Source organism: Perognathus longimembris, chromosome 12 (assembly GCF_023159225.1).
Source record: "Perognathus longimembris pacificus isolate PPM17 chromosome 12, ASM2315922v1, whole genome shotgun sequence".
In the NCBI taxonomy this organism is placed as follows: domain Eukaryota; kingdom Metazoa; phylum Chordata; class Mammalia; order Rodentia; family Heteromyidae; genus Perognathus; species Perognathus longimembris.
In genome coordinates this window covers 59,850,172-59,871,401 of record NC_063172.1, presented here as the reverse complement: position 1 = coordinate 59,871,401, position 21,230 = coordinate 59,850,172, and the positions used below count along the sequence as shown (strand labels likewise).

General features: G+C 38.7%; 1 protein-coding gene across 1 annotated transcript in view; it reads left to right on the top strand.

Annotated features, from left to right (window-relative positions):
• Positions 1 to 21,230, top strand: part of Tox (thymocyte selection associated high mobility group box) — a 301,386-nt gene that overhangs the window by 165,510 nt on the left and 114,646 nt on the right. Inside the window, exon 3 of the mRNA XM_048358446.1 lies at positions 7,895 to 8,137. Coding sequence (XP_048214403.1) covers positions 7,895 to 8,137 — 243 coding nt within the window. The remainder of the gene's footprint in view (positions 1 to 7,894; positions 8,138 to 21,230) is intronic.

Genomic DNA, 21,230 nt, shown 5'->3' with positions numbered 1-21,230 from the left:
ATTATTTGCAGGATCATTGGCTTGAGCACATCAATGGCACTGTTGGACAATTCTTGCTGAGTGTTAAGATGATTTATGTAACAGACCGAAGCTTTCCACAGCAATACATTATAGTCTCAAGCTATCAAGCCTTGCTCATACAGAGACAAAAGAATCTGAAAAAAAAAAAACCTTCCTTTTCTGAAGATCTTGGGGAAAAAAGGATATATCACCAATTTAACACAATATCTTCACTTCTAGAAGTCTACACAGGAAGTTTATTATTTTTCTAATAAATTTCTCAGTTCCTTTTGCTTTCTGTTGAGTTATTCGAATCATGCAACAAGAGTGTTCAATAATAAAGAGATGAAACATGGTGTTTAAACATTGACATTTTTCTCTCCTTGATTTTATGAATAATGTTACCAATTTAAAATTAAGGCATTCTGGGTATGTTTGATGGTCATAGTATTTATTTATCTTTCAAATAACGATCTATATGAGAAACATATTTTACAATGTTATAACCATACCCATATTTTTAGTGTATGCATGATTGCATGAATCCATCACATAATTTAAAGATGCATACAATATGATATCTTTTGAATTCTTCTGAGTTATGGGACTTCTTGTCACCAAAGATTGAGTGCTGTGTGTAATGATTGCAATATGTGGCCAAAACCCCAGAAATATAGTGCCCTCTTTGGCAGAGAATTCGATGTTAAAAAGAGAAGAAAAGACAAAGTCTCCAAGAAACTACTCTTTATTAGTTCAGTCAGCACGTATTAGCCCTGTGTCTGGACAGTATAAAAACATGAATTCTCGGCAGTCAAAGTCGTCAGCATAATTAACATTCCACTTGCGGATGCAATAATGTAGAATGAGAATGAAAGTAAAAACAGGCTGTGGCTCAGGAAATGTGGATTGCAGAAAAGGAAAATAATGTAAACAGGATACCCAGGTCATGGACTATGTAAAGTAGTATGATTAAAAAGGAGTGTGAATGTGTAATTAAACCAACAAGAGACATGAGATCTTCCAGAAATTAAGTGAGAAGTTTCTTTTTCCTCCCCACTGAAATGGTTCTAGCGAGGGCAAAACATGTAGAACAGATGTTAGCTTTTCTCAAAGAGCTGCAAAGACATACATGCAAGTGGATCAATCCAAAGCAAGTCAGAAGAATTCCCTGGAACTTTCCTAACCCCAATCACTTGGTTATAGTCTATGAAATGATCCTCCTTTGATCCTTTTTAACCTCCTTGCCAAAAAATCTCTCTGAGAAGATAGCCTTTTGAAGGATACCACCAATGCATTAGAACGCATTGCCTTCATGCACACTTGAACATGAACATTTTGGCTCACAAATATATTTGCCTTTTGCTTACATCATAAGAGCTGAAGTAGGAAGAACTCACCAGCTCCTGGGTTGCTCCTGGCAGGAGTCTAGCTGTGGGCCCTCTGCACCTCTTCAACACCTTCAGCATCCTTTGCTTCCTCCCTGCCCTCTGTTTTTCTCATTCTTGAATGTAAAGCATGTAATTTAATTCTACTAAAATGAAGATGAAATATCATCATAGCTGTTAGGAAAGGAGGCAATTAAGGAACATTATGTGTGAGTAGGATCCAATATTCTCCACTTTGAGACCTTCTCAATGGCAAATAGACTGGAATTCCTTGATGGGAAACATCTCAGTCTCCACTATGCTGTCTGTAGGTGTTCATTTATTAGACATGTTCTAGTCCAAATCACGTATAATTGTATTTAACTACTATAGTTATGTAAGGTTGCTGTTACTCTTCCACTTGAGCCACAGCTCCACTTCCAGCTTTCTGTTGGAAAATAAAAGTTTCATGGACTTTCTTGTCTGGGCTGTCTTTGAATCATAATCTTCAGACCTCAGCCTCCTAAGTACCTAGGATTATACCAGCATGAACCACTGGCACCTGGCTAGTTTGCCCTTTATAACAAACTTTGGGATCTGGGAGTGGTGATGCAAGCCTGTAATCATAGCTAGGTGTCAGACAAGCAGGATCATGTTCTGAGGCCAGGATTGGCAAAAATGCAAGATACTCACTGAAAAAATCAATTTAGAGTATGCGGGACTGACATACAGGGCTCAAATGGGAAGCCAACTACTTAGCACAAACAAGTCTCAAGTTCAAACCCTCACATCGAGAGAAAAAAACTCATCTGGAAAAATGTATTGCTAGGCATTTTACATATTTTTTGTTTTTAATATTCTTAAGAACCCCATGAATTGAGCTTTTGAAACCGCTGCTCACAAGGAATAAGAAATCTGCTTCAGAACCCAAGCTCATAAATGTTCTAAAAGCTCTGGGTGCAGACTTGTCTTTGGACTCCAAAGTCATGGTTCTGTCCAATATCCCCTGTGAGCATTCTTATTACACTTAAGGAGTCATTATGCACACTTCCAACCAGTCTAAATCGATCTGCTTCTCCTCAGAGAAAGATGGAGTACTTTATAAGCGGAACGTGCAAATACCACCTTTTAAGGTTTTAAGAAAATGACATGCAAGAGTTAGCGACGATTATTTAGGACTATAAACATACTCGCTGCAGGATGATAATATTTTTAAATGACTAATGATTTCAACAATCCTCTTGTAACTTTGAGTAGTTCATCTCTTTTCCAAAATTAGCCGACCTCATGCTAGTATACCCTAAGCCACAGGTGGGCCCCTGAGATGCTCCTCCTTCAAACAAAGTCAACAGATGTCTCTGTGTTGGAATTCAGGGGTTGAAATATGAATCTCAGCACCACTACCATGAAGACACCTCCCTGTGTCTGTAACCAGTGCGTCGCTTGAGATGAGGGAGAATCAGTGTAGTAGCAATCATATCATTTTAAGTTCTTGGAATCCTTTGCATTACATACACTGGCATAGTTCAGAACAAAGCAGTTTGCATACTTACTTGTTTCCAATTTGATCTGCAGTGAATTGGGAAATATTGACCTGGATTTTATCCAACTGTCCTTCAATACTTTCTCTTCTTTTGATAGATGGCTATTATTGATCTCTATTAATGGATGGGGAAGAGGGAAACGGCACAGTTCAGACTGTGGTTAGATTCTGGCCTGTAGAACAGGATGAGTAAGAAGAATTGTAGGCAGTTATCAGGAGAACAATACCAGGTGTCAAGGCCCATACCTGTCCTGCACCACCATCTTACACTTGATCTCTGTCCATAATGTGGCCTCCCAGAACATGGCATTCATTCCTTTGTGGTTTGTAACCCAGATAAATACACACACGCATGTGCACATGCACACGTGCACACACACACCACACGCAGTACTGAGGTTTCATAGGGATATGGAGACCCTTTGGGAAAGACCAAATAATCTTTGTTGCTGACAGATTTAGGGGATGACTGATGGTTTAAACCCAAAGCCACACTGAAACTTGTGCAAATCAGAAAAAGGCCTGAAAGAGTGGCAAGCAAGGCAGGTCCTTTATGTCGCCTGCTGGCTCGTGGAGCTTCGTCTGGTACTAGCGCCTGCCTCTTCTCTCACCACAGTACTTCCCCGTGTTCACTCCTGTGACTTGGACCTTGTCCCTGCATAAGCACTCCCATTGAATCTACAGCTGGATGGTGACATCAGTCTCCCCAGCAGTCTCCGAGGTGGCCTGCTACCTGCCTGCAGAGGGCATCACAATTCAACAGCATCTTGAGCTCTGCTTTCAGAATCCTCTGCAATCCCTGGGTCAGTGGAGGAAAATCAGTGCATCCCACTTTCAGGACCCAGAGCAGCAGCCTAAGGGACGCAAACTAGTCCATTCCACCCAGCTTTCCTCAGGTTGCCCAAACTCTGTGCCAACAGGATATTATGGGACTATTTACACACTGTGAGTTGAATGTTACACGCTGTGTTGTCAACTGGCCAGGACAGTCCTGGGAATACAAGATAATTATTCAACCCTGTGGAATAACAGTAGTATATTCACAGACCTCGTGCTTTTAAGACTCACTGTAGCATTCATCCATGCAGGCAGGCCTTCAGTGATTCTTTTGTTTATTCATTCAGCAAACATCTAACACAAATTGTAACCAGCCTCTTGAGGAATAAGATAAAATATTGAGTCATATCCTATTATATTACATTCCCTTCCCAAGCTACAAATCAGCTCTAAAACTTCACTACTGTTAAGTTTTAAACACATTCCTGTTAGATTTTTAAAAATCAAAGTAAGGTTGTCATGTCATAGAAAATGATATTGGGGAATTAGCTAATTCAATTTCACATTTAAAAATTAGTAATTAGTCTGACATTGAACATTTGTTTAAGTTCTGGGACATTTTGACATTTAAACAATTACCACAATACTTTTATATGGCATTAGTTACACTTTAATAGTCTCGAGGCAGATCACCCTATCATGCTTTATAATGCAAAGCATAGAAATTGCTAGGTAACCTTTGGTTGTTAAAATTCCTGACCCACATAACTACTCATTACCAGCTAAGTTGTGGAATCTGTGGTTTTGGTATATAATTGCATGTATTAAATAACCTTAATGTGTAATTACATGAAAATAAACCATGTAGCTTAGCTAAATTGCAGTACAATTGTTATCACCGAATGTAAAGTGATACCAATTAAACCCTCCCTTAAAACACCACAAATTGAGATTTAACTACTGAAGAAACTTTAGAATATAAAGCCTTAGCATACCCTGGATAGAATATCCCTTAGTATTTGCAGAGGTGTAATGGCTTTTCTAAAATTAAAAACATGTTTTCCTGTAACTTTGTATTAATTGTGCCTTATTCAGGGAAATTTCAAATAGACATCGATTAACTCCTTAAAAAATACATACCAGGCTGAGTTCTGGTTGTTCATGCCTGTAATCCTAGCTACTCAGGAGGCTGAGATCTAAAGATCACAGTTCAAAGCCAGCTTAGGAAGCAAAATCCATGAGGCGCTCATCTCCAATGAATCAGCAGAAAGCCAGAAATGGAGATGTGGAGGAGTGACGCCAGTGGTAGAGTAACAGCCTTGAATGAAAAAGCTAAGTGAGAGCTCAGTGCACTTTGTGTAATTCCTAGTACTACGGGGGGGGGGGGGGGGGGGCAGGGAACATATGGACCATAGATTCAGCATTTGTCATATTTACAAAGAGACAAATTATACCTATGCTCATGTGAAATAAATATTTAGGGGTTTTTTTGTTGTTGTTTTTTGTTGTTTTTTTTTTTTTTTTTGCCAGTCCTGGGCCTTGGACTCAGGGCCTGAGCACTGTCCCTGGCTTCTTTTTGCTCAAGGCTAGCACTCTGCCACTTGAGCCACAGCGCCACTTCTGGCCATTTTCTGTATATGTGGTGCTGGGGAATCGAACCCAGGTCTTCATGTATACGAGGCAAGCACTCTTGCCACTAGGCTATATCCCCAGTCCCAATATTTAGTTTTAATAGATGGGCTTTGGAAGAAATTTGGATCAAAGAAAATCCTGTAACTACTGCTAATAGTAATTCTTAAATTATGAAATTTAACAAAAACAGTTGGGTAATGACAATTTTGTGTCCTTCAAACTAACAAAATAGTAAGACTTGATTCACTTATGGAAATATCACTGCAACAAGAATGTCTTCTTTCTTCAAATATTCAACCATCTGTATTGAGTAAATTGTTTAGCAGCCATGTGAAATTAGACAAGTTGTTAAACTTCTGAACTCAGATTCCCTGTCAGGAAAATTTGGATTAACAGTAGACACACAAAGGATTATTGTAAAGTTTAAATGAAGGAAACAGCAGGTCTGGGTGGCTCAGATCTGTGATGTTAGGTACTTAAGAGGCTGAAATCTGAAAATGGAGATATGAAGCCAGACCAGTCAGAAAAGTCCATGTCTCTAATTAACTCCTGAAAAGTTGGAAGAGGACATGTGCTTTTAGTGGTAAAGCACCAGCCTTGAGTTTAAAAGCCAAACAAGAGCAAGAGATCCTGATTTCAAGTGGCAGTGCTGGCACAAGAAAGGAAGGAAAGGAGGGAGGGAAGGAGAGTCGAAGGAAGGAAGGAAGGAAGGAAGGAAGGAAGGAAGGAAGTGAGGGAGGGAGGGAGGGAAGGAAAGAAGGAAGGAAGGAAAGAAGGAAGGAAGGAAGGAAAATGCTTTCTGTATATGAAGTAAGCATTAATAAACATGCCTTTCTATCTCCCAATTGTGCATCTTTTATACTTCTATGAATATTTGAAGAGAGAATTGCCTATTTAGAGCTATATACCCGGGTCTAAAATATATCAGAGAATTTGTTCAAACTCTAACTTGGATACAGAACACTAACATATTTTTCAGATCAGAAATATATGTATATACATATATATATATATATTTAACAGAAGACATTGGTAACAGATGATTGAACTTTTCGAGCTAGTGAGTTTTTTTTTTTAAAGCAGAATGTTAGCCAGCTATTTAAGAAAAATCATTGGCAGGGATGAATGAAATCTTCCTTCATATACTTCCAGACCCTCACCCGCACATGCTTCTCCATCTCAATTCCAGATGTTCTAAGCAGCTCTTCATTTTACCTCCTCTTCTGACAGCACCTAAACAAACACATCCAAACTGGTGCAGCATTTAGCAAGTGCAACTTGAACATTTTCTTTTCCATTAAACAAATAGAAGGCATCTGGAAAAAATAAGGCCAGACTCTTGGACCAGGGAGCATAAAACTTCTTGACTACACACGCCTTACACTACTTTCTTTGGCTCCTACCCTTTGCCTGTTCATTTCAGATCTTGCCACAGTGTAGCAGGAGCTGTTCAGTTAGACAAGAGGTCCTTGTTACCCAGGCAAGTGAATGCTATGAGACTCTCTTAGTTTGAAAGACAGCTTCACTATAAAAGCTCTCTTAATTTGAAAGATGGGCTTGTAAGAATTATCTAGACCAAATGTTTCCTTTCATATTATAACACCTGTTGTACTATGGATAGCTAACTATTGCTGTGTATTGATATTAATTGCTCACAATGTGTCTTTATTCAGTTCTTTCCTTCTGTTTATATCCACTTGTACCACATTCCTCTTCTAAAAGCAAGGGTTTCCAGATAACCTTTTCCTTCCTTCTCCCCTCCCACCTTTTCCGTTTTATCAAAAGTTAGCTTGCAAAAGAAATGCCCCAGGTGTATTAGTGATATTTGTTTTACAGACTGACTTTTATTTCAGAATTAGTATCATAATAATATTAGTATTTTAGTTTGTTTTTCATAGGGAAGTTAAATGGTTATAATATTATTTATCAGCTGTTAGGCAAAAATCAAACAAATGTTAATTGAAAACATGAAAGCAACCTTTTATTTCAATGACAACAATCTTTGTAATAAAATTCATTTTTGATAGTACTTAAAAATACATCAAACTTTCAACATACTCATACTTTGGTAATGTGCTTAGATTACTTCTTTTCTAATAACTTTTCTTTTGTCAACTCTGAGCAGGTAGCTTTGAAAAACTCAAAAGCAATTGCTACAGACTTCTGGAACTGATTTTTATTACATCCCATAATCTAAGCAGTAGGGAGTCTATGAAATATGTTTGATCAAATATTAATTTTATAAATTGCCTTCCTTCCCTACAATTCTCATGAAAAAGGTATTCAGCTAGATTAAAACTCTGGAAAATTTTAATGGGACCTTTGAAATCTGTTTGAATTCAACTTCCTGGAAAAATAAAACCACCTAATGGAAGTGGTCTTTATGGCAGAAGTGGATATGCCTTTAAGGCAATTTTCTTCCCTGTGTAACAGTGAAATCGTAGCAGGGTAATCTGAACATTTGAAACGTCTTGGCCAAATCCATAATGCTGCTTGTAATCATATCCATGGGCTCCTGTGCAGTCGTTCATGAACAAAGAGATGCTCACTGGCAACAATGTCCCTCTTGTCTTTTCAGTCCTACCCTGGTCCAAGTCTGGAAAGTGAAGACTTTAACATTCCACCCATCACTCCTCCCTCCCTTCCCGACCACTCACTGGTACACCTGAATGAAGTCGAGTCTGGTTACCATTCTCTGTGTCACCCAATGAACCACAATGGCCTGCTCCCATTCCATGCCCAGAACATGGACCTCCCTGAGATCACCGTGTCCAACATGCTGAGCCAGGATGGGACGCTCCTCTCCAATTCCATCTCTGTGGTAAGAATCTGCTACCTGCTTGTGTCCGCGAGGGACAGTTTCATACAGGACTATAAATGGCGGGAAACGTGGAAGGCATTTTTCCATAGAAAATATTCTTCATAAGTCTTATAAATTGCTGAAGCAGGGAGCACCTGTGGCTTGTACCTGTAATCCTAGCTACTCAGGAGGCTGAAATCTGAGGATCACAGTTCAAAGCCAGCTGGGGCAGGAAAGTCCATGTGATTCCATGTAACCATGCCCATGTAACCAGCAAAAGCCAGAAGTGGAGCTCAAGTGGTACAGTGTCAGTCTTGAGCAAAAAAAGCTAAGTGACAGTGCCCAGGCCCTGAGTTCAAGGCCCAATACTGGCTCACAAAGTAATAATAATAAATTGCAAGAGCAATTTTACATTTCATATATAAGTCAAATCAAAATCGGTTATTACATGTTCACTCACTTGTATTTATAACCCAAAATATTAAGTCCTGTTTGACTGTGCTGTCATTCAAAGTGGCTTACCAGCTTTCAGATAAAAAGCAATCATAAATGATACCATCTCCTCTGTAGTGTCCAATTTATCTCCACAAGTAAGATGCCCACATCTTCTGAACAGGAATTGTTGTCAGCCTTCAATTCCTGTTCACTCTCAAATTCAGCACAAAAAAGCATTTTTATTTCTATTTTGGATGTATAATTCATTTGGCCAAAATCCATCTCCATGAAGGTGTTCCAGTATATGGGACATTTTGTCACTCTGAATTGTTTGTCAGAATTTCTCAAATTTAGTGGATGTTTATCAGCCAGGAAAACTAGCAAAAAGGCCCAATTCCTAGCCCCTTCCCAGAAGAGCTCAGGGCTCGATATTTCCTACAAGCAGTGCATATTTGAGAAACAGTGGCTTGTTGCAAGAATTTTGCTTCTGGTTTCAGTATCATCTGAAAACAAGAACTTTCTGTGTTCTACAAGTGAAAATAGAGTGTCAGTAATTTAAGGCCAAAGCCAGAGCCTCTGATTGGGTCAATGTATGCTTTGGCTTTTGCTGTTCAGTTGCGTAAAGTCCAGCCAACTGTCTTGTTTTCATGCGTCACCAAACAGTGTAGTCATCTTCAAAATGAAGAAATTGATTAGCTCCCTCCTATTATATCTATATTTCTACTTATTCAAACCATTTGCTAATATGTCGCGATATGGATGGACCTTTCGGGAAGGTTTTTCTGGCAATCTTGAACATAAGGGGATAGAGTGGATTACGAGTTGAAAGAAACCGCAGAGAAGTGTCTTTGGAGAATGAAGCCAAATGTCACGTGGTGTGTAGAATATTGAAATCTACAGCTGAGTGGCCCCGGGGAGAACTCAATTGCACTATGTTCAGATAGGAAAAGCCCCACTTGCCCTGCTTTGTCTGTGTAGATGTAGCCTATGTAGCTTATGTAGCCTGTGAATATTAATTATGACTTCATAACATGGAAACTGGACTTTTTAAAACAAGCTAAATGTATGAATCTGAAAAATGTTATGCCTGGGCTTCTTTGGGATTAAGACTGAAGAGCTGGAGCCCAGGGAAGCAGCCAGATCGGGCTTCAATCCACCGGCACTTGTCCATGGGAAGCCCAGAAGAAGGATGCAGCAGAACTGTGTGTGAGATTCCTTAGAGTTCTGTATGTTTTGTCTTCTGTGCTCCACCCTTGAGGGGGGAATGGGATCCAGCCACTGGAGGGAAAACTAATATTCAGCGTATCCCATGTAAGTCTCAGAAGCCTTGTGCATCATGAATTTTACCTCTTTGCGAATTCTATCTTCATTTTCCCCAGCGCTCCTCTGGGCCCAGGCCCCATCCCGGGTTGAGAGCTGTGTGTGCAGCATTGGTAGCTGTGGACGTGCGATCTTTTCCAGCTTCCTGTCCATGGCTGTCCTCTGTCCTCCTAGGACACACTCAGCACTGGACTTACCTACAATCAGGGACATGCCACTTTCTAGAACCCTCCTTCCTTCGTGCCTTTCTTACTCTCCCTATCAGGAGCTTCTGCTCATGTATATATATATATATTTTTTTATCTTTCTTCTTTCCATCCTTCTGACAAACTGGACTTTGTGGTTTTTAACCTCCACATGTTTCCCATGGAGCTTGGAGCTCTTTACAAGGTGGACAGGAGACAAATTCAATTTGCCATAGAGCTCCTGAATTGGAGTCCTTTCCCCTGGATGGGGAGCCTACCAAATACCTCTCCAACCACACTGTGGAGGTGCCTATCTCCTTTGCCTGTTCCCAGTCCTGATCCTTGCACTTAGTACCATAATCAGTGCTACTGCAGCCAATGCCCGTGTTGACAGGGCTTTGGGCAAGCTTTGGCTCTGCTCCGTAGAACTGCGTGTGATGCGCTGGTCTTTTGTAACTTGCTGCCCAGAAGCCGGGGCTCCTGGCTATTGTGCACATTAAATTTGGCCAATGGGACTGAAGGAGAAAAGTTTTACTTGATTTAAATTTATGTTTTTGACAATTAAGAAGCCAGGTTTATGCCCTGTGCAGGGGTGCATGCCTATAATCCCAGCACTTGGGAGGCTAAGGTAGGCAGATCAAGGCCAGTGTATATAGGGAGGTAGAAAGATCCTATCTCAAGAAATCCAAGAGGAACAGGAGGTGAAGAAAGGGGAGCGCCTGGTAGTTACTACACTAGACAATAGGTCTAATTAATGATGCTGATTCTGTCGCCAAGTATGTATAAGATCTGATTTCTCAAGTCAGCATGATCTTGAAGAAAGTTGATGTGGAAATTGAATTTGTTGCTTCTGTTTCAAAGTTTGAATCTTTCTGGCTGGATTCCATGAGCCAGCATTTGATACAGGCTGAAGTTGTAACAGAAATCTTATAAAGTTGAAAGAAGCAAGGACTGTCTTTTGTCTACCAATTTCTCTAAGAAACAAAGAGCCTCTTCAGTTCTTGAGCTATTGCATGGCTAGAATGCCATTCCTCAGTGTGTATGTCATTCCAATGTGGACGTGAGTTTAAAGATGAACAACCCTTCACCCTGCATAGTTTTCTATTTTAAAAGCACTAGGGGGTTGTGTTCCTTGAAAAGGACTTTCTCATCATATTTCCTTGTAAAAAAAATGTGTTAAAACTCTATCCTGACAACGTTACCCCTGCATTATGGGATCACAAACACAATTAATTATTATACAATGCATATGATTATCAAATCATCAGATAGAACTTCTTACATATATAGGTTTTATGTATCAACCAAGATGTTTAATTTTTGAAATATTTAAAAATAAACTACTGAATGTCTTGCCAAAAAATCTGCACTGTATTTATATGAACAATTTATGTTACGATTGTCATGAAGGCAGGACAAGACTAGCTAAGGAGATCAGGACATAAACACTATCCCCCTAGCAATTATAGTCCTTCTGAGATTTTTCAAGGTTATTTACAACAGGGGAGTAATCAGTAAAAATTAAAAACTGTACATTCTAAGTAAGGAATTGGCTGTGAATTTTTACATTTTGTGGAATGTAACCCACACTGAACAGATAATTTCTATCTATCTCTCTGTCTGTCTGTCTGTCTGTCTGTCTGTCTGTCTGTCAACAAAACCTGGCTTTTCAGGACGTCTTCAATGTAGTTGAGCCTTTTGCTGTTGGGATTGTGAAATCTTTGAGCTAATATTTTCTAATGGTAGAACTTAGTATTTCGATGGGCCAGAGAAATAAAGTTTATTTCTTATTTACCCACTGCATATATTCTTAGATATTTTTGTGATGCTTAATATATTTGCAAATGAATACTGGAAATTAGAGTAGATAAGAGATTGCTAGGTGGCTCAGTCAGTAAATACTCCAGCTTCATGATTGAAAATACAGAGACAATAATAGTCCTTATTTCAAGAGGTTCAAAGAACTTGAAAAATTGCTTAGACAGTGGCTGATAGTAGGAAACCTAATATAAATGTTGTTTAAATAAAAGGGGGAAACTAAGCCTGTATCACCTTTTTTGGAGAGTCTAACAATGCATGGGAGAGAAGACTTTTCCAAAAGAATTCTTTATATTTGAATCTTTAATATTCTTCACATCTGTAAAAAACAAGAAGATACTTAGCCTATTAATAAGCAAAGAGCCTTTACCTTTTATGGTAAAGGCTTTTATGATATCTATATCTGTATCTATATCGATATCTATCTATCTATATGTGATTAAAGTTGATGTCTATAGTTCACACAACCTCAGTTTAAATCCTAGTGCTGCCCTTTATCTGCTGCTATAAGTAATACAACTGCTTTGCAACTTAATTTCCTGACCTATTAAATGAAACTGAGTATGGGAGTCAGACTGTAGTCCCAGATATTCAGGAGGCCAAGGCAGAAAGATGGACTGGATTTTGCAGTCAGTTTAAGAAACACATGAATACCCTGTCTTTTTTTTTTTAAGTGAAAACAAAGTGGGCACTGTGGCTCATACCTACAGTCATAACTACTCAGGAGGCTGAGATCTGAGGATTCCAGTTTGAAGCCAGCCTTCCCAGAAAGCTCCATGAGACCCTTATTTCACCCCCAAAAAAGTCTATGAGACCCCCCCTCACAAAAAAAAGCTGGAAGTTGATGTGTAGCTCAACTGACCCTTGAGCAAAGGAGTTCAGAGACATCAACCAGGTCCCGAGTTCAATCCCCAGGACCAGAAAAAAAATAGCAAAACTATAGAAGTGAACACTGAACGTAAGGTTCAGATAGATGGATACGGTTGAGATAGATGGAAGGCAGAGGGATTGGTGTAAGGGAAATAGTCATAAATTAATATGTTGAATTGAAACATCTTTGCACACTTACTTGAAGATAAACATGAAAAACATAGTAAGGTAAAAGACATAAAAGGAAGAAAAGTGAAGAGACAAAAGTAGATATCCTATGCTATTGAATGTCATAATGCTGTTCCTTCCTATGAAGCAATGTCATGCACATAGAAAGCTCTGGGCAGCTGCAGTGAAAAAAAATCTCTCTATTGTAAAAATTAAAAGCCACCAAGGTAGAATATGTGCACTGTCTTCTGAAGCTTACCTTGGATATCTATTATGTGTGTTCACACAGTGGGAATGTCTTCCTTCCCGTTTCCCAGCTCTGCTACCTTACACCCTTGCTTGTGCTTTCACACCACAAGGCAAGACTTCTTACTCAGTAATGTGTCCCTATCCCTGCAACAAGTTAGATTTCTGGCACTTTTCAAAAGATTCCATTTTCTTAGAGTCTTTCTATTCCAAAAACAGACTATTAAACAGGGTAGAACTTCTATAAGTACATACTGTTGAATAAGTGCCAATTAGTTCTTATTCTCTAGGTCCAAGTTCAACAGCCATTCATGACCCAATAGGCAAAAGTTCCAATTTCTCAAGATTCCCCTGAGTTATTTTCATCGCGGGTAATTGATTTGTCTGCACTTCTCAGAGAATGGAATCTGCGTAGAAACTGCACAGAGGCATGAAAGGGTCAGGATAAGCTTGTTAACCATGGGCAAATCACACATTCTGTCTACCAGTAGGGTTGGACTTGCTCACTGGGTCCGAATGTAGCTCTCTGAGTTTTCCTATGATTGATTATCAGACCATACAACCCTTGTCCAGAATTTACAACTCACTGGACTTATCACACACACTTACTACTTCGTTATGCTTCTTGTCGTGGGTAGGGCCTTCTCAGTGGCTTAACTGTCCCCTCCTTCAAAGCCAAATATCTATGAAGATATTTGAACCTGCTGAATAGATTATTTCTTTTGAGGGGAAAATGTTATTCTGCCATGAAAGTGGCAGTGATTTTGCTCTGTGTGGATGGATAGGGTTTTCGTGTTGTCAAAAAGAAGCTAGAAAACTATTTGGGGGAAAAAAAGAAGAAAGTGCTCATATTAAATATTCATGGCTTCAGGGGGAAAAAAGTCCTTTGATTTGTACAAACTGAAATCAAGCGCCTCTCTTCTTTTCTCCCCACTTCTTATACATTCACTGCTGAGTTTAATCATGGATTGGTGGGAAGAAAAAGTAACCTTGTATAAAGTCATCCAAGTCTCTTTGCTCAGCCTATATGTGGCGATTGCTTGTTTTTTTGTGCAGTCAACAGAAGCTCTTTCATACAAAGAAAAACCGTGCAAAGTTTTAGAATGGCCTCACAGAAAGGATTCATTTAGAACCTGGCCTTTTTTTTTTGTGGAGTGTGGTTCCTAATGACACATTATAGAAAATTTACAATGAAAGAAAGCAACAAAGGAGATTTCATTTCTTTCAATGCTTCACATTTCCAGTTCTGGGGTTTAAAATGGAAAAAAAAGATGTTAAAAGGCAATAAAATTGGGGGGTTTATTTCCCAAATGCCTTCTTTCTTTTCCAAGCAACAAAAGCAAGCATAATGTCTATACTCAGATTTATTGTCATTTTTAGCAGTCAGTCATGGCACACGTTACATTCAAAGGCCACCGTATAACTGTTTCCACAACTGTCACTTTAGTAGGTAGGATACAGAACTCGGGGAAAGGAAGCCAGAGTGTTCCTCTAGGCCCATGGAGAGTGGCGTACATCAAGGAATTCAGATGTATTAGAACAGCATGAATTTCTAATATGTTGCCATTATTGGAAAGACCACTGGCATCTTGAATAATACAGCTTTCAAAGCCGAGGAGAAAATGTGATTACAGGCTATTTGATTGCTGTTTTTAAAATAAATATTTTCAAAATCTTGAGGTGTTTTATTTCATGTAATGCGTAGAATATGTAACAGGGCGTGTGCGTGAAGATTTTGCAGGATAGGAGAGAACTCATGATGGCCACCCTGTTTAGACATGGAATAATAGAAGCTTTAGTTTAAGATGGGACTGATATCACCGTGGCATGCTTCTTTCAAAAAATAGGAAAGGGGTAATAAAAAGAAATGATTTTTTTTCCACTTGGATGAAGAATAAAGGATGAAGAATAAATTATACCAAAATATTATCCTTTTATGAATAGTGCAGAACATGAAGAAATCTCAAACCACTTAATACTATGAAAAAATTTGTTTGTTCTTATTTTTGACCACATGTAAATGAGCATTCTTTTTTGAACAAATTCCTAGTAAACATTTTTGTGTGTGTGTGATTTGTTATAAAGGTCTACTTAAATCCCTTCTTTGCTCAATATCAGCCTTACTTTTTATGGCATTGATAAAGGGTTTCATGGACTTGGTACATTAATGATTTGAGACACTTTTTTTTTAGTGCTGTAATAAAATATTCCAAACTGTAGATCTTCCTAATAGTGTTTAGAAGAGGAGCCAATTCAAAACTAACACTTTTCCTTTTCATGCCAAATAGCCAAAATCAAGCTTCACTGATAAATAAGAATTTTACTTTTTCTTTAGTCCAAGAGCTCGTATGAATGTGGGTCTCCCTCATACATGTTAGAAGTTAAAGAAAACTTTAAAAAATCTGTTATATGATCTTCTCTAAGTAAACTCTGAAAGTTACTCAGTTCTGCCTCTTCAGTGTATGCAGGGTAACTTTAAGATATGTGGTTTCCTATCTAAGAGCCAAGATTCCATGGCTTTCCTTGGTAGTCTGTTTGTGTTTAATTAACCTGGTAACATTAAGTTAAATTGCAATAAGAGAGTTAGGTTTCTTCCAGGAAGTTCCTTATTAAAATTAAATCAAAATCTCTTCCTACAGTTTCTGCCTACTCTGTTTGCTTCGGCCATCTGAAGAACAGTAGATTTCAACCATTTGACATTTATTAAGTCAATTTTATAGTTGTGTTTTACCTGGCCCAAGCAACCCCAATTCCATGAACCTTTCCACAAAGGTCATTGTTTTTCAACTTCTAAATGAAATTAACTTTCCCTTGTTAAAAAAAAAAAAAAGGTACATTTGTGTAATCTTAAGGAATGTTGACCACTCTGGAAGACAGTGCTGGACATTTTGAGATTAGAGATGCATTTGTGAATGTTTCACATTATCATCTGCTGGTGTCAACCGTAGTCACTAATTGCTAATAGATTTAGTCTTTGTCTCTCACTCATCATTCTTTTGGTGCACTTCTTACAGCATTGACAACTAGTCGGCAACTTTCCATCTTGTCTTTGTGTAGCATATTTTACATCCTGAAGGCAAACATCTGGGAAGGACATCATGGTGTTACTCTTCAAAGTGTCTTTGGCTCAGTACCCATTAGTTAAATAGCTCGTAGCAAATAAAGAGAAGGAAGGAAATAGAGTGATAAATACATAATCGCCTTTGGCCAAATAGATGTCTAAGAATGAATCCCAAGGTACTAGTGGTGAGCTTTTATCCCTAGCTGTAACCTTGAAATTGTTTAGAAAAAAATGCTTTCTGAAGTGTTAAGGAGGGTGTTTGGGGAAAATAAAATAACATAGACCTGGGATGAAAAATGGTTAGAAGCAAATAAAATTAGAACCTGGGAGTTCTGGGCTGGGAGTGGAGCTCTGTGGTAGAACATGTTTTTGGCAAGCACAGGGTTCTGGGTTCAATCCTCAGGACACAAATTCAAATTGAACATAGTTCCGTGATATGAGCAGAACCCGCCACAGTGCTGAGTGTGTGTTTCTATGTGGCCCATTCCTCACTGACTTTTCTAGAACGGAACTCTGGATGCTTTGTTTGTCTATCATCTGATTTCTGTCTTGCCAAATGTCCCATCTTCTTAGTAATGGAGGTAACACTTCAAGTATCAAGGACTCTCTCTGTGTGTCCTTTACAATCCCACGTGAGAACACTCTGGTCATGCCTGTGGAGAAGCATGTCTCCGGTTCTCTCTCACTTGGCTTCAAGCTCCTTACGGAGAAGGGGATCTCTGCACCTTGAGAGCTAGCTTGTTCCCATTCTTAAGACCTTCATACAGAAACACAGACATCAACATTCTTAGCTTTTCACAGGCCGTTGTAGTTGCTCAATGACTGTTTCTGGTCAAATGTATGAATGAACCTGTTGGTTCCCTTTGAGACATTGTTTTTTTGTAAAAATTATTATTTTTAGGTAGTGTACAAAGGAGTTGCCATTTAACAAAACAGTTAATAAATACAATATACCGTGATCAATGTCACCCCTTTCAACATTCTCACCCATTCCTCCCCAACCCACTTCTTCTCTCATTTGGTTTGTTTTTTGTTTTGTTTTAACATGGAGAAAATAGCTACTAGACTAATATTGTGGGTTTTTTGAGCTGACCCAGCCTTTTGGCAGTAGTAGGGTTTTGAGAACCTCACAGTTGCTAAGCAAATGGCCTATCACTTGAACCATGCCCCTAATAGTGCTTTTGCCTCTGCCGGATTCTCCTGCTCAGTGCCCCCCATAGCTATGATGACAGGTGTACGCCACTGCATCCAGCTAATTGGAGAGAAGAAAACTTTTCACCTGGGCTGGCCTTGATGCAGAACCCTCATGAGAGCTGCCTCCTGAGCAGCTGGGATTACAGACCTGAGTCACAATGGCTGTCTCCTCAATAGCTGAGATTACAGACTGAGTCAAGTAGCTGAGATTACAGACCTGACTCACTGTATCTGCCTCCTCAGTAGCTGAGATCACAGACCTAACTCAGTGTCTGCCTCCTGAGTAGCTGGGATTACAAACCTGAGTCACTGTTTCTGCCTCCTGAGTAGCTGAGATCACAGACCTGAGTCACAGTGGCTGTCTCCTCAATAGCTGAGATTACAGACCTGACTCACTGTTTCTGCCTCCTGAGTAGCTGAGATCACAGACCTGAGTCACAATGGCTGTCTCCTGAGTAGCTGGGATTACAGACCTGAGTCACTGTCTACGTCTTGGCCCTTCTAAATTGTTTACTCTTCTAAAATGATACAAATATTGCAGTTTGTAGAAATATGTAATATATATCATGGGGTCTAAATGTGTTTAGCTTCCTAATACTTTGAAGTATTAATATTTAATGAACTTTCTAAGTATTCCTAACTCATGTCACAATTAAATTAAAGTCTTTATCAATTAATTGAAAATTTTAGCTGATTGTTTTGTTCAGATGAATTCTTTTAATTTTTGAGCAGAGTTATTTTTTATGGAGGAAACCTATCAGTAAAATGACAAGACACTTAAAGGAACATATTTCTGCCTCGTTTCCCTTAAATCTTGAGGAGAAGAAGCTAGCATTGTGGAGAATTCATGTGTTTGAAGATTTGCCATAGCACCTTGTTGGTCTTTTTTATGTTGGTTTTGGGGCTTGAACTCAGAGCCTGGGGGCTGACTTTCTGCTCAAGGCTAGTGCTTTACCAGAGTATTACTTGAGCCACAGTGCCATTTCCAGTTTTTGAATGGTTAATTGGAGATAAATCTCTCACGGGGACTTTTCTGCCCAGGATGACTTTGAACCACGATCTTCAGATCTCAGCCTCCTTAGTAGCTAGGATTACAGGAGTGAGCCACTTGTGCCTGGCTCATTGGTCTTTTTTAAATTATAAAAGAATTTTACCTTTGACTTATTGTTTGCTTGAGTCGTACAAGTAGACTGTTAATATTAATATTAAAAGGCAGCATTATATACTGGTTTTGTCCAGAAATTATGGGAGAATTCATCTAGAATGTGTTATAGGAGAACAATGAGCCAATCTCATTTCAAAACACCACTTTCTTCATTATTCATTGACTATAATTATATAGAGCACATGGGAATATTTTAAGAGTAGGTTTTGGTTTTGTTACATTTTTTTCCAGTTCATTATTTGTTTCCAATTTGAAAGTTCTCTTACATGAACTAATGTTACCTGCAAGACTTAACATTTGTCTTCTTGTATTGGTCATTTACATATTCTCTGCCAAGAGTCAAACACACTTCATGGGAGAAAAGTATGAAATACTGTAGAGGTTTTAAGAATTTCTTTTAATCATTAAAGTATTATATTGGATCATTTAAAGATGATAAATGTGGGGCTGGGAATATGGCCTAGTGGCAAGAGTGCTCCTCGTATACATGAAGCCCTGGGTTTGATTCCCCAGCACCACATATATAGAAAATGGCCAGAAGTAGTGTTGTGGCTCAAGTGGCCGAGTGCTAACCTTGAGCAAAAAAAAGCCAGGGACAGTGCTCAAGCCCTGAGTCCAAGCCCCAGGACTGGCAACATAAAAATAAATAAATAAATAAAGATGATAACTAGAGAGAATATCTTTTTCTTTCCTTCACCTAATGAAAATATTTAGTGTTTTGATAAACATGTATTCACAAAATTGATCATTGCACCTCTGAGTTCAATGCATGTTGAGTCTTCCCCGGAAAAATCATAAAAAGTACTTGATGACAGCTATTAAACTCCTTATAATTCAGCAAAGCATTTCTATAAGGGTCTAGTGCATTCTGTAGTCATCGTGTTGAAGACATTACTATTATACCTAGTAATAAATATACCATGTGACAAATAGCCAGTGACTCAGATTCACACCACTCTTTTGCTCAAAGGCCCCGGTCACCTTTTCAACATGCAGCAACTGTCCTCAAGGTTTCAGGCATCTCTGGCTTAGACTGGGGCTGGCCCCCAGCAAAAACTATGAAATTCTATGTGAAACCCTATCTAAAAAGCAACAAAATCAAAAAAGGTTGTAGATGTGATTGCAGGGGTAGAATGGCTGCCTACTAAATATGATGCTCTGAGTTCAAACACGAATACTGACAAAAAAAAAAAAGGAAAGAAAGCAAAAGAAATAAGTCCTTCACTGGCTTTGTGGGTACAGGGTACAATTGCTCCCCTATTTGTGAAATGTGGAAATGTTAGTCATGTAGTGTTTTCCTCTCCTAAAATAGTACATTGTAGATTTTTGCAAGTTATCATAGGTGATCAATAGTTGTTCCTCCTGAATAGTAGTGAAATTTCTTTCTTCTTGTGTGAGGATTTATATAAACTTAATGTTTTCTCATATATGTTAACTGATATAATATGAAGTAAGACTCACACATCCTTGTGGCCTTTTAAAATAAATTCAAATGTTTTACAACTATAGAGTTTGGGCTGAATATGGCTCTCTAACTTGTCAATCAAAGTTTGGATACCAATAGTGACACAGCTATAGGTAGATTAGTGGCAGTGAGCCATGATTGTTACAGAGCACATTCATGTGTGAATCTAGGGATACTTCTCCAACACGGTGCCACACAGCAAGGAAGGAAGGGGCTGAAATGTGTCTTGCATCTTCTCACATCTTCTCATATCATTCTGTAATAATCATGTTTTTAAAAAGTGAAAAATGTGGGACTATTCAAAAACACAGGGGAAGTAAACAGAAAAGAAATGATTGTAATACACATTTTTTTCTGAAGAAGCTAGGGGGGAAAAGAAGGAATTAAACCTCCCTGGGCAATCTATCAAAATGTTGAGAAAAATATATTACTAATGAGAAAATACCCAACACCTATTGGGAGACAAATGCATATAACTGAATTGTAGATCACAAAAGAGTTTCCTCAGGCACCATGATGACAACTTTATGATGTATAAAATAGTGGATTCTCCCTATTACAGGTTATTGGATCAATGCCTCCAAGAACGCAGGGTTGTACCATCCAGGGAAAGAAGAAACTTGGCCCCAGGGCTCCTGAGCTAATCTGTGAAAAGATACCACTTAGGAATAAAATGCATAAGATGAGAAAGTGATTAGGGCCATGTCCACAGGAGATCAAACAAATGTTTGGACAAGGAATAAACCTAGTTATGGGTCCTCTCCCTGAGCATTTTTGAGTGAGTGGAACAATCTTGCCAACCATTATCAGAGCTTTGTTTCAAACTCTCCCTACTTTTGCCTCGTATGAAAATATGGAGACCAGCTCTCCTATAATATATATTATACCGTTTGTAAATCTCTTCTTTTTAGATTTTTGCCACTTTACCAATGATGGAAAATTACAGAATTTACTCAGATGCTAAAATGAAAAATATTTTATCTAAAATAGATGTTTGAGACATGAAATTCTGCACATATGTGCAACTTATTGGTGTGTATTCCATCTCTTGTTTTAGATAGAGCTTGAATTTCTTCAGTACACTGCATCTTGTCTTTTTGGTTGGGTGAGTGAGTAGGTGACTCTGTGTGTGTGTGTGTGTGTGTGTGTGTGTGTGTGTGTGTGTGTAGGTACTGGGGCTTGAACTC